Genomic DNA, 14,676 nt, shown 5'->3' on the forward strand with positions numbered 1-14,676 from the left:
AAGCTCAAATATTTATTCATCACTCCATAAAACCTGTCAACTGATCATTTCAGGCCAGTTCTTGCATAATTTGACATAACTCAGCCTTTTTTCACGGTTTCCCTTAAGGACGTCTTCTTGACAGTCACCTTTCTACTGAGACCATTCTCGATGAGGGTTCAGTGAAGAGAAGAGGGATCAGCTGAAGGTCCAGATGCATCTCAGGTCCCGTTTCAGGTCTTTACTGGATTGTTTTCCTATTTCTTAAGGACCTGCCATTCAGATACTCATCATCTGCTGTAGACAGTTCTTTTTTTTAGGCCTGAAATTTCTTTCATGTTTCACTTGTCAGGTTTCTTGTCAGTTGTCTGTTATGTATATACGGGTGACTTTTTAAAGCTTGAATGTGTCATAGGCCAGTGTTAAGTGGATTTACAGCCAGAAATAAAACATATTCCTTTAACCGTCAGGTACAAAGACTGAACTGTAAATGGACAATGACAGCCAATGAAAAACGTAGAAAGTCATTCAGAGATTGAACGATCCATTCACTTAACCTTATCAGCGTCGCAGCGGGGCTACGATAGGGCAAGAGGAGGGTATACCCTGGACAGGTCGCCAGCCTGATGCAGCAGGGCTAACAGAGAGAGACAAACAACCATGTGGACTCCACAACCTGCATGTCTTTGGACTGCCAGAGGAAGCCAGAATACCTGGAGAGAACCCCCAAAACACAGGGTGAACATGCAAACTCCACACAGAAAGGCTTCAGCTGAGTGAAATTAGCTGAACTCAAGGCTTTCTTGCTGTGGTGCAACAGTACTAATCACTGTGCTGCCCTCTTCAGAGACCTTGGGGAACTATTGAACATAAAAACTTAAAAAAAAATCAAACAAACAAACCAAGAAAGTTTGGCTACTTGGAAGCAAAATAGGAAGAAATGAAGTGTGACTCTAGACTTTCGCACACTAGTGTCCACCATTTTTAGTTCATTCTTAACAAATGACTGCACACTTCCATCCATCCATCCATCCATCCATCTTCTTCCGCTTTATCCGAGGCCGGGTCGCGGGGGCAGCAGCCTAAGCAGAGAGGCCCAGACCTCCCTCTCCCCAGCCACCTCCTCCAGCTTATCCGGGGGAACACCAAGGTGTTCCCAGGCCAGCCGAGAGATATAATCTCTCCAGCGTGTCCTGGGACTGCCCCAGGGCCTCCTCCCGGTGGGACATGCCCGGAACACCTCACCCAGGAGGCGCATCCTTGTCAGATGCCCGAACCACCTCAGCTGGCTCCTTTTGATGTGGAGCAGCAGCGGCTCTACTCTGAGCCCCTCCCGGATGGCCGAACTTCTCACCCTATCTCTAAGAGAGAGGCCAGCCACCCTTCGGAGGAAGCTCATTTCTGCCGCTTGTATCCGCGATCTCGTTCTTTCGGTCACTACCCACAGCTCGTGGCCATAGGTGAGGGTAGGGATGTAGATCGACCGGTAAATTGAGAGCTTTGCTTTTACACTCAGCTCCCTCTTCACCATGATGGACTGGTGCAGCGTCCGCATCACTGCAGCAGACTGTACACTTGTAAAATCAAATCTAATAAAGAAGCTAAGCTCGGGAACTTTTGAAGTAAAGCTCTAGATTGATGCTGACACTAGTGCTTCAAAGAACACATGCAGCATAGTTCACACAAGCTAAGAAGGATAATGACCAATTTTATTAACTATTTATTAACTATTATTTTAATATCTGAGTTGGTAGTGATAATTCTACATAATACTGTTGCACAAATAAAAAAATAAGGCAGGGTTTACTTCTAAAACAATCTTTATTTAGGAAGTGTGCGCAGATAGAAAAAGACACTTTTTGATTCAAAATTCTGAAATCCTGGATTTTACTTGGCTGCACAACAAGGACAAAAAAAGACAAACACTGTTTCTGCAGGGTGAAAAGGTTTTAAAATGGAGACAGAAAATGGCATCAAAGACAGCCTATCTTTTGGGCCAGTTATGCCGGAATCCTCTGTAAGGGGGAAGAAAAGGACAGAGTGGTTAATATTCTGTGAGTTTGAATTAGCAAGGCCAGAAAAACCTCTGTACGCTGAATATATTTACCGATCCGATTTTCCAGGCAGGTACGACATACTTCGGTTGCCAGCACCAGTGTTGTTTTTCTGTCCCTTAGGAGTTTTCTGTTACACAAAATGTAGCAATTCATTATTAAACATGAATATATTTGCATGTGGTTCGGTTAATAAATTATTTTAACAGAGCCATACTTTTCTCTTAAAATCGTGGGCTTGCCGGTTTGGATCAAACTGTGTGTTATCCTTTGATGTGTTACCTGTAGAAGAAAAGAGAGTGCACAGAATTTAAATGGGTTTTTTTTAGATTTTAAAACAACTGCAAATGAATGAAAAATAAGCCGTGGTTTCACCCAGTGTAATAAAAAAATGATATGCGTACCAGCAAAGACTTTGAGGTCTGACTGACTGTAGTCAAAGGGCTTGAAGCTGTCTTGAGGAGTTATTTCTGTCTTCTGGGGTTTCTCTGCAGATTTCATTAACTTCTTGCTTGGTTTGGGAGTCAAGTCTCCAACCTCACTGTCGACTCGCTCTCTTTTCTTTCCGCCGGCGTTTGAGGATTCCTAATTAAATAGGTCAGTAACACTGCATTCAGTAAAATACAAAGAATGATCACTTTAATGAGCACCTCTGTAAATGTAGACACTGTCAAGTTCGAGTTTATCCCCAGTCTTGAATGCATGTGACCCCTTATTCTATATCTGATGATTTTTAGTTCAATGTTTTGCTGTTTAAACATTTCACAGAGAACGGTCAAATTATGCAAAAATATCCAATGACCAGACTGCTTTGAGCTGACAGAAAGTCCAAAGAAACAAAAAAAAAAAACCCCACTTGCTACAACCAAAAGAAGAGCATCTCTGAAAGCACAGTATGTTGAATCTTTAGGCAGATGGTCTTCAGTAGCAGAAGACCAGCAAACTGGCTACAATTCACTGAGGCTCACCAAAACTGGACAACAGGAGATTAGAATAAGACTGCCTGGTCTTCATTTCTGCCTCGACATTAAGATGGTAGGGTCAGAATTTGGTGTAAGCAACATGAAAGCACACATCCTTTGTATGAACATTTCAGGCTTCTGATGGAGGAATGGTGTGAGGAACATTTTCTTGGCACACTTGTCTTGATGATCCGCATATTTAATTTGGCCAAGATTTTATTCTGGATGCTTCCTGACACAACCCTCCCCATTTGCCACCATGGATTGGCACTATGGAGTACACTTCTTTGTGTGAAAGAGGAAGATGCTAGGGATAAGGTGATACGGTGCTAGGGATAAGGCTGTGCAGAAGATCCTCTGTGACAACCACTAAAGGGAGGAGCTGAAAGAAAACGAGGAGTACCAGCTGAGCATGGTTGAAATGCCACAGCCTGAGTACTGCTGCTGACTATCTCCACCTCTTTATCACCGTACTGTACTCTCTTCTGCTTACAGCAGGACAACACAGCACGTCACAAAGCTCAGATGTTCAACATGACATCCTTTTGGGATGTGGTGGAACACGAGCTTCACAGTGCAACATGCTCTAAACGCTCTGCTGAGCTGCATTTATGCTGTGCCACCAAAATCTAAGAGGAATATTTCCAGCACCTTGTTGAATAAAAGGTGGATAACAAAAGAGTTGAGGCAGTTCTGAAGGCAAAAGGGGGCTAGGAAGGTGTACATAATGTAGTACCTGGTGAATGTATATATTTATGGTGTATACAAGCCTACATAGAATCTGTCTTCTGACAGTTTGCTTGTTACGAGTCAGCTGTATCAAGATTGGAGAATTACATAATGTTACAACGAAGATTATACGTTGTTTTCACTCCAAAGAAGCAGGACACCTGGATTTAAAGCTTACAAAGTGAAAACATTATTGTGAATAATTACCTTATAACCTAAAACACACATTTCTGTTTACATTGAAAATGCCACAGCAGTGCTTCCTTAAGCTAAACTGTTAATTTGCATATTTTATTTCCCAAGCAAATTAGTCTATTCAGCTCATTTCATTTTGCTCACTAGCAAGTTGTATTTTTCTCATGCCACTGTTGGTGAACAACCAAATCACTGCACAACCCTTTTGTAATACTATTTATATCAGAGCAGCAGGAGCTTCCAAAAATCACTGAGCTTTCTTTCAAATAATTAGTAATTAGACAAGAAAACTTCATTGCCCAAGTGCCAGCTGAAACTGACAGTTAGCCGAAACTGCCAATGTTCTGCTGAAGTTGGCAAGTTGACGACTGTTACTTTCAAGCGTTGCTGCCAACATCTCCGACTACGATGCACGCCACCAGATGGTGCCAACGTGCTTATATGAGGGTGCCAATTCAGCAGGGAGTGCCTTAAAACCAAGTTTTCACTGAAACAGTCATCACACAGAGGATTAGTCTGGTGCACGCCATTAGTGTTCACTCAAACAAATGATGGCAAAGCCTCAGATGGTGAAAGGTAGAGGGGACAGAGTATTTAAAAAAGAAGAAGGAAGCACTATGGTGGAAAGACTGTGCATGAGTAACCAGGTGGGTGTAAAGCAGTAATCCCAGTAGATGGGCTTTTGGGCAGAAAGGAGCTATTGTCGCTCTCCAGGGGAGAAAAAAAAAAAAAAAAAAAAAAAATCACGTGATAAGTAAAGGATGAGTCTCTTAATGCTCTAGTCCCCCGCTGCGGATTCTGTTTCCCCAGACACATCATGTGACAGACATAAATATTAAAAGGCCACTTCAATGCCAGTGCTGCAGACTGGTAAAAGTGCTTTACTCGCTTATGAGTCACTGTATTTATGTGCAGAAAAACCAAAGGCATCATCAGAAAATGGGGGGCAGAGCAGAGGGTTAAACTGGCCATTAATGTAGAGGCTTTAACATGTTCTTGAGTGAGTATAACTCTCACGCCACAGGGACACCGAAGCCCATCTAAAGTTGAAAAGAGAAAATGGCAGGAACAGAAAGTGAGTGACTCACTGCTACTTGCTGGCGAACTGTGGCGACGTTCTTGAGAGACTCCTGATAACTCTGTTTAGCCTTTGTCCTTTCCTCTATGGAAGTCAACATTAAAAACAATGAGGAACATGAATTATGGGTGAAAGAAAATGATCAATTTAGAGTAAATTAACCCTGTTACCCGTCTGCTTTTTTGCCATTTCTTTGGCTTCCTGCTTGGCTTTCTTCTTGGCCTCTAATTCAGTCTGTTGCTGTTCAACACTCTGTAGTTTCCACCTTTTACTGATCTGTCAAGGTGAGAAGTTTGTAGCTGTGAATGTTCAAACAGGGACGAGGTTTAAAAAAAAATAAAAAATAAAAAAAAAGATGAAGAAAAAAAAGAAACTAAACAGAAAAAAAAGACGAAGAAGAAAAAAAGAAAAACTAAAAAACTAAAAAAAACTAAAAAAAAACAAAAAAAAACAGGATATGGATCGGTGAATAGAGCTCTTTGATTACCTCGAATATTTTTGAAGACGGGTCAAACTTGGCATTTTTGTTGACGTGCACATCAGTGGAGGGTAAATACTGAAATCCCAAAAGGAAGACAAATGAATACTGAACCTCAAGTTCGGTGGCACACAACCAGCACTGAGGGTAAATCACTGCCTGCCTCTTACCATTCTAAAGGGGTTTTCAAAGGACTCAATAATACGTCTGGCTTTCATCTGAGCCGCTGAGCTTGACTCCTGGTCATCCTTTATTTCCACCTCCTTTAACAAAGAGCAGAGATCTCACATTTCGCACCACAGTTACACACAAATCATCTCACTCTGAATAAACTAAATGTTAATCTCCACCTCAAACAGTGTGATTTTAGCTGATGCCACGAGACCGCTTTCTTTCTGTACATCTACGTCCTCATCCTCTGAGAACAGCATCCCCTGCTTAACTGGCAGATCTGAAAAAATAAATTAATGGATGCATCAATACAAAGCCTAATGGGCTGAAATCTGCTATCGTTTGAGCGATGCAAAGCACACACGAGCATGAAGCTTACCATCAGCAGAAATTTGAGGGGGGTCGCTCTCGGAAACCCTGGATGTATCATGGGGACCAAACAACGGGACCTCAGGCTGGAAAATGATATAAAACCACATTCATTTCCCCTGCAGTCATTCAACCTCCAAAATCAACTGGAATTTAAGCAAACCTTTTTAATGGGCGTGAGTCCTTTCTTCTTCTGCGCAGCAATCTCAGCCTGTGTGAAATGCAAAAGATATTGCAATATTTGACTGATCCTGGTCCCTCAAATCATCAGTGACATCTCAAACATTGAACCTATAATACCAAGAGGGGAGAAAAAACCCCCAAAACATCCCCCCCTGCTGCCACTCATCTTTCCTCACCTTAAGGAGGGGCATTTCCCTGGCCTGCTGCACTAACAAATGGAGCTCATTGTTGTACTGCCTCACCAGTGGGGGCACGGGGTTACAGCAGGCAATGATGCCCTGAGGCTCCCTGAGTAGGTAAAGACAAAATACTGAGCTGGAGGTTATGAATAAAAACATTAAATTGATCTACTCCACAGTGAAAACAACAAGAACCGGAAAAAAGAAAAAGGAGAAAAAAAAGAGGAAAGAAGAGAAATATAGTCAACTTACCTTGGCAACTCCTCAGATATTTTGATCATCATGTGAGTGGGCAGGACGTATCTAAACACACAGGTAACACTGGATTAAAACATGTTACGACTTCCAAACCCTAAATCATTTGGACTGTAATATGTAGCTGGACAGGAAGGATAAGCTAGAGAGAGGAAAAAAAAGCTCCAGCAAATTTCCAGAACAAGAAGTCCATCCATTTCCAGGCAGCCTACCCGGTGCTTTCATCTTCCTGCCTGGCCAGTTTGTCCCTCCAGGCAAACAGCAGTCTGAAGGCAGTGAGCTGCTGGGTGTTAAAAGACTTTTTCTGCTTCCTCTGCAGCTCCAAATATGACTCTTCTGTGTAGATAGGCTTCACATATTTCTGTTTGGGAAGAGAGGGGGGGCACATGGCGAATCGTGACAAATGTCAGAAAATCTTGAGAGGTCATGGTGTGGAAATGTAAAAATTATGGAAGCATTAAAGACTCCAATGGAACTATTAGAATTGAACAAGACTATTAAGGAAGTGTCACTTTAATCTTCATGGTGTATGAAGTGCACACCTTGAGGGAAATGCTGCTGCTCTTGTTCCAGACACTCTGCAGCAAACCAGGCTGTCCGTGGTTGAAGTCGAGAAGCTGTACCCTCACGCAGTCGTAGATATAAAGAAGGTAGTGGGTGTCTGTCCGGGCATACTGCACCATCTCATCTGGCAAGGGGCTATGTGGACAAATGTGGACTATATTTAATTCCCCCAAAACAACCATACAACGCTTGAAGCTAAGTGAAAAGTATAAAACTATGCATTCAATAACCAGGAGTCACCATACCGAACCCTCCAGTCAGCCAGCTGGTAACGTTTGTCAGAGTCCACGTTGCAGAAGTGTTTTAGCAAGTGGTCGAGGGAATGCCTGGCCAGGTTGAGAGCCCGGCTTGCCTGATGTGTGTCAAAAAGGTTGACAACATACAAGCCAAAGTCCCTCTGGAGCCATTCAATGTCAGAATCTGCACCGTGAAAAACCTACGAACAAAAAACATGAAGTGTTGAAACCTCACCGGTGCAGAACCAGCTTATTTAATAAAGAAAAACAATTAAGACTCATTTTATATCTATATATTTTCTTTTGAAAAAAAGTGGAGACATGCTATGTAACATTTGGATCATTTTCGCAAATCTTTCAGTGGTTTAAAGCCTACGCACCACACTTTTTTCACAGGTGTCCTACAGTGAGTGAGTCATGTCTGCTCCCACACACACCGCGGGACGCTTGCCAACTTTATCGGATGTGTTTGAAAATAATAAGGACACCTCAAACAAATTCCGGCTCAGGGGGGTTTTAACTTTACAAACTTATAATCATTACACTGGTGAAGATTCTTTTTTTCCCAAAAGGCCTCCATGTAATATCAAAAAGGAGATGATGAGATATAGCCCCAAGGAAGATATACTCCCTTGGGGCTATTTTAAGTGCATTTTCAGTTCTGAGATGTGGGAAAGTAATGGCTTTAAAAAACAGAAAGACAAGTAGTTAGACCACCAGACTGCTTCTCTTTAAATATGTATTCCACATTACAGGGAAATCATTCACATGTAGGTACAAACACCAAAAACTGGTATGTAAACCCATTTATGATTACTTTATTGATAGAGCTCATAAGCTATTTATAAATCCCAACAGGGTAAATGATTTCTTCCCAAGATACAGTAAACTGGACTTGGCTTTTTGAATGACCTTAGTGTCAAATCATGCACTTTTAACCAATCAAAAGTCATATCAGGTCAATTCAATTTTATTTATATAGCGCCGAGTCCCTACAGCAGTCACCTCAAGGTGCTTTACAAACAAACTGGTGATCATAAGGTGCCTGCTGGTGTGACAGTACATTATTTTTCTGCCTCTTTGTGTGGGCCTGTTTAAAAAGAAAAAACACTTAAAGACAAAGAAACTGATAACAAGAGCTGAGCAAAGGGTAAGAGAGTCTTCATGAACAGAATGCATGAAATTCACTGAGTTGCACAGGAATAAATTGGCACAAAAAAAAGTACATTTTCACACTTTAGACAGATTTTTCCCCCAGTTATCTGCTGCACTGATCATGTACCAGAACAACAGGTCATGCCTGTCCACTGCACTGTAACGAATTCAGAACTGAGATTAAAATTTTAAAAACAGCTGCCGACTGTGCACCTGCCCACCTCAAACCAAATCTAACCAGACATGTAATCTCATCTGCTGTTGATAGAGCAGAGCAGGATACAGAGGGAAAATGATTGGGGAGTGTCTCCATTACCTTGACAATGGAGGGGTCAGTGAATGCCTCATTCAGGATGTACATCTCGCTGCGGAGCTCCAAGGTGTCGATGATGAAGTCCTCCTCTCTGGTGGAGATCTGCATCAGACAGGTGAGGCCGAGGAAACTTCTGTAGGAATGATGCTGCGATGAAGAACAAAGAAGAAAGTGAGCAGTGAAATTTGTCTGAAAATGTCCAAATAAATGAATTTGTGATGCAAAATTTTTACATTACATTACAACACTATGAATATGAGCTCTGTACCTCCAGGTCCACTGCAAATTCAGACAATTTGCACAGCTTTTCATTTAGAGCTACCAAATCCTCCAGTGTATCAACAAATGACAACTTTGTCTCAGCTACTGGTTTGTGCATCTGAAAAGAAACCACAGATTAGACAGAGGCCTAACCAACAGTGACAGCATCATATTACAGGAATCACACATTACACATGAGTGTATTACCTGAGGTTCTGGCTTAGACAGAAGATTTTCTGGTATTGTAAGATGGTCCAGTTCATATTGGTATGGGTGTGCAAACCTGCATGGATCAAAATCCCAAGTATAGTTGCACAATAAAAATAAAAAATGGAACAAGATATGATGTGTATATTAAACAAGGTAGAATGCTTACATGTCATCAACATGTTCCTGAGTTCTTTGCTGGTGGATGAAGTCAGCCAGGGCAGCTGGGACATCAAGGTCCTCAGGCCTCTCTTTACGCATTTGTTTGTTGGTAAAATCTATGGATGGAGAACAGGAAAGGTAATAAGTTTGACACGCTAAAGCAGGAGTGTCAAACATAAGGCCTGGGGGTGAGAATCAGCTCACCCACAGGACAGCTTTGGAAAATTAGACTTTTTTTTCCTTTAGGAGCATGCATCAAGACATTACATTTATAGTTAGACTTCTTTTCACTGACAGAAATTAGAGCTTCAGTGGTATAAAATGAGTTTGACATCCCTGCGTCAACGCGTTTATATTGCAATCAAAAGCTAACACGAGAAAACAATAGGATGAGGAAGAATATGAGAGTAAAAAGCATGTCTTACAAGATGGAAGTGGCTTTACTGCATTTGGCTTGATGAAGATCTTGGGTATAAAAGGCGTGTTGCTGTTGTCAACTTTTTCCTTGAATTTCAGCTGAGGTCGTGTGATGTTCTTGGCATGGAGCAGTCGAAATGTCTCGGAACGACTGCTAGGACTGGAACCCTGATCCATAAAAGCATTGTTTAGAAAAAGTGTAGAACAAACGTACTACTTTCAAAAAACTTTTTTTTGTGTGTGCGTGAGATTTAAGAAACGACTGCCAGGTCTGGCACATATTGTTTCTTCTTGAATTCGGCCCAGAGCAGACACTGGCATCTGCAGTGTAATAGCGGAGAGGTTAATTAGCCAACCTTGCGATTCCAGCTGGAAACGACAACTTTTGGAGGCTGGAACCCTGCAGGCATGACAGGCTGCTGGCTCCTGTTCACCCCATCAGCTTCATCAAGAAGAATCCCCTGGAAATCAGACATGAGAGCTCAGGGTTACTTTGCAAAGACTTTTTCGTGTAGAAACTCATTCGACACCAAAGCTGCGGGTCATACCACTCTTTCGAGGATAACGTCATTTGAGTCCACGACCAAGTCGAACCTCTCCTCCAGCCCTGTCAGCTTGTTCCGGTCTCTCATGTGAGATCTGCATCCATGGTGCTGCATTATCTGACTCATACTAACACAGAGGCACAGTGAAAAGATTACATTTTGATTACTGATGCACAGCTAGTGACAGGTTAGTTATTCAATAAAACAACTCATCTGCATGCGTGTCAAAGGGTACGTCTGCACTAAAGCCTCGTGGGAGACGTCTGGAAACCTTTGCTGACCCCTGTTTAGTTTGAAAACTGCTACCTTGTGTTTTAATCTAGAAGTCCAGCAATTACGAGTTTCTAATAACAAGGCAGCCAGCCACGTATGCATCCTGGATGGGTCTGATCGCTTACTAAGGCTGATAGATCTTTTGTTATGCCACATTATTTATAATTATCACTGTGTTTTCGCTCTACTTGTGTAAGAAGTCCCAGTGCCATATGTCGCACAATTGTTTATCCACTTTTAGGAATCACCAGTCGATACACTTCATCTTTTGGTGTATTTATTAAAGCACTGGATGATTATGGATCTGTTCTGTTCAGAAAACAGTCTGCAAGCAGTTAGCAGCAGCCAATTTCCCAAAAAAAGAGGAGATATCTAGGCATTACACAAAGTCTTATCTGAGAATGTGCATCTGTCTGATTGGTTAAAACAGGTGGGGAGAGCTGCTTGTTTTGCAGGAACTGAGGTGGCCGTGACCGATATCAGGCGCCAGTTATCGTGTCTACAGCTGCCCTCGTGCATTCTTTTACACTGAGATGTCAGCAGATTTCTAATTAGTGCGAGCGACTAAGCAATAACTATCAGTCAGTAAAATACTACAGATCCTACTAATCCCAAACACATATCAAACCCAACACATAACAACTTAATACTGGTGTGTTACTTTCAGTTACGTTTATAACCCACCATCAGCCGAAGCAAACGATCACCGATCTTGTTTGCTAGAAGCATCACACGTACATGTAGAGTATGAGCAAAAGTCTTGAGTTCATTTTTTTGTATTTCGTTTCCAAGATGCCAGATCTTCTTGCTATTTTTTTTAAAGTGCTTTTCTCTTGAGCAACAGCTCTCCAGGCTTTCTCGAAGTATTTCAAAGGCTTTTGGACACTGGTTGCTTTTTTTACTGATTTTTAATCCAGTACTTGTATCTGATCATGTTCAGAGAAATATTTTTTAAGCCACTTAACACTGACCTATGAATCATGCAAGCTGAAACCCAACTGAAACGATGAACCAGTGCTGTGCCTACACATAGCTTGGCAAACAGCCAACTGTATCTTTAGGCATTTTGCTACTAGAAGCCTGCTTAAAAAACATCCTTTTGGTCTCATTTCTTTAGATGAATCTATGAAAAACGCTAGTTTATGCCCGTGAAACGAAATGTCTGACATAAAAATAGCATTTTTGCGCCAACAATGTGATTCCCACTGAGCTATTAGCTGAAAATTTGGCATACCCTGGCATGGTGTGGAGTATGTTGTTTAAAAAAAAAATGAAAGTGGAAAAATGGAGGCCCAAGGAAATAGTGGTAGGCATTAAAAACTATGTACAACAGGTAAAGAGTATTAAAGTAATCAGAAACTGTCTCAGTGGAAGGGTGGTTGTCAGGAAGCCATTGTTAAGGAAAACAGGGAGGTAAGGGTGAGATATGACAAATTACACAAGAACTGGATTGAAAATCAGTGGCAACAGGTCTTACACCTTGAGTGTCTACAGCCACCTGAAAAACATGGTGGATCCTCTGTCATGAAACAGAGGGCAGCCAAAGACGAGCCCTGAATGTTTTCCAAGAAGCCTGGAGAACCATTTCCGAAGACTACTTAAAGAAATGATAACAGAGCTTACCTAACAGATTTCAGGCTGTGTTGAAGGATAAAAACGATCATACCAAATGTTGACTTTCAAACTCATTAGAAATGTACCAACTGTCTCTGTCTTCTATACTGTATTTGTATCTACATTTGCATATTTCAGTAAATTTCTGCACTGACATGAAATGACGGGTGGCTTGAGACTTTTGCAAAATACACTTTAAAAATAATGATGGAAATGTAATATACATTTACAGGCAAGTGAGTATAGATGGAAATTACTTTTTAAAATGAGTTAATATATGTTTGGTATACAGATATGGTTTAAGAGATTCATGTGGTCTGATTATCATTAAGCTCAGTTTTCATTATAAGTGGAGTGTGCTGCTGCAAAACTGTAGTGTTGCCTCAAACCTCAACAACATAGTTTGTCAGGACTACACAATATATACATATGAATATATTGTGCTATGTCTTACTTCTTGTATTGTCTGTTTTTGTTACTGTTTGTACTGGAGCACTGTAATCAACATAATTTCCCCCAGGGATCCATAAAGTATTGTGATTCTGATCAACTCACTGAATGCATTGTTGAATCTGTGAATTTAAAAAATAAAATAATGCAACAACACACTATATTCTCACCAGTGCAGGAGCTTATCTCCTTGACTTTCACAGAACTCCTGGAATCCTGGGAAGCTCCGATAGAAATCATATTCATCCCCAGCTTGAGGCAGGCCGGCAGATGCTTTGGTGGCTGATAATACAGCACCAAACCCATGCTGTAGAGAAAAAGATTGAGCTGTTAGTTACTGTTTAAAGCCATTTTCAATATATTGAAATTGATTATAATTAAAAATAAAGGGCACGGAAACACTGCTGTTCCCTATTAGTTACTGTTATTACATCATATTGAGGGAACAATAAGGTTTATCCACAGGGAAAAGCAGCATGGATATAGTGCTTATTGAATAATTTAAAATGCTCTTACTTTGTCATTGCTGGCTCTGCTGACTTTATATAAACAGAGGCTATTTAACCAAAGACTTTAATAGAGTATGTGGTTGGTCCCAGGAGATACTTTAGGACTGGATTTCTATCACTTTTCGTCCGTTACTTGCAACACTGCATGATAATAACTGTTAACTACAGACTTCCACATTTCTAACGATTTAGCAAAGACACTCCAGACTCGTAACGTCGACCTTTACCTTTACAATCACCTGTATAAAAGTCACCTCGTCTCAACAGCTAGCTGTGGATGTTTTCAACCAGCTATCAGGCATCCACGTTGCTTTCTTGCCTGCTAGCATGAACTCCGGATTTGTTTACTTACTTTAACAAAAGCGTCCACGTCTCTGAAACCGGGGCACAATTCGGTTTTGTCCTCGTCGTTGGTGTCCAAATTACTGTCCTTAGGGCCACTGCTCTTTAAACCTTTCTTCTTTGAAGAAGCCATCATTTAATTTGGTGCTATGTACATGTGTAACGCAGGAAACAACTCGTTTCTTCGATGATTCTTCTGGGCCACTGGGAATGCCGAGGGACAAACAGCACCACCTAACGGTGTGGGGTGGAAGGGCCACTACCAGGCGGATCGTATCACAGACCATCAGCCGAAGCAAACGATCACACATATTTTTACTTTAATTATGCTGCACTAGGCTTAGACTGCTGAGGGCTTCCCACGATGCACTGGGAAGCGTTTCTTTTTCATTCATCTATTTTCACACTCTGTGTTTATACACCACAGCTATTAATAATGTCTGGCTCTCCTCCACAGTGTGTCTTTTCTCCTGACTTCCTCCCATCACCCCAAACAAATCGTGGCAGATGCCTGCCCCTACCCGAGCCTGATTCTGCCAGAGGTTTCGTCTTGTTATAAGGTGGTTTTTCCTCCCCACCGTTGCCAAGTGCTTGCTCACAAAGGATTGTCTGTTTTGGGGATTTTCGCTCTATTATTGTAGGGTCATCATCTTACAATATAAAGAGCCTTAAAGAGACTGTTATTGTGATTTGGCACTGTATGAATTAAATTAAACTGAACTGTCTTCCTCCCATCACCCCCATGATTGCCTCTCCCTGAGCCTGGTTTTGCTGCTGGCTTCTTTCTGTTGAAAGGGAGTTTTTCCTTCCCACCATCACCAAGTGCTTTAACATAGGGGGTCGTCTGTTATTGTAGACTCTTTACCTTACAATATGAAGCCCCTTGAAGACACTGGTGTTGTGATATAACCTTCACTTTAATTCTTCAATTCTATTTCAATAATACTTTAAATATGTAAAAATTATGTACATATATGTAAAATATGTAAAAATTGT

The 14,676-nt window shown here is 41.4% G+C and overlaps 1 protein-coding gene across 1 annotated transcript; it reads right to left on the minus strand.

The window, feature by feature from the left end:
* Positions 1-1,781: 1,781 nt before the first annotated feature.
* exosc10 (exosome component 10) lies at positions 1,782-13,905 on the minus strand. The gene is made up of 25 exons (XM_085260402.1): positions 13,691-13,905; positions 13,000-13,136; positions 10,496-10,619; positions 10,304-10,408; positions 9,956-10,115; positions 9,538-9,646; positions 9,369-9,444; positions 9,169-9,279; positions 8,904-9,047; positions 7,442-7,632; positions 7,175-7,331; positions 6,845-6,993; positions 6,630-6,680; positions 6,375-6,486; positions 6,179-6,226; positions 6,026-6,101; positions 5,826-5,926; positions 5,646-5,738; positions 5,485-5,553; positions 5,168-5,273; positions 5,008-5,081; positions 2,438-2,618; positions 2,251-2,315; positions 2,087-2,163; positions 1,782-1,994 (listed from the first exon to the last, which is right to left on the minus strand). Exons 1-25 carry the CDS (start codon positions 13,814-13,816, stop codon positions 1,964-1,966), a joined length of 2,673 nt encoding a protein of 890 aa, XP_085116528.1. The 5' UTR covers positions 13,817-13,905; the 3' UTR covers positions 1,782-1,963.
* Between the last annotated feature and the right edge of the window lie 771 nt (positions 13,906-14,676).

Source organism: Mchenga conophoros, linkage group LG20 (assembly GCF_057382185.1).
Source record: "Mchenga conophoros isolate Kocher_MC1m ecotype Shallow Benthic linkage group LG20, M_conophoros_male_GT1.1, whole genome shotgun sequence".
NCBI classification, from domain to species: Eukaryota; Metazoa; Chordata; class Actinopteri; order Cichliformes; family Cichlidae; genus Mchenga; species Mchenga conophoros.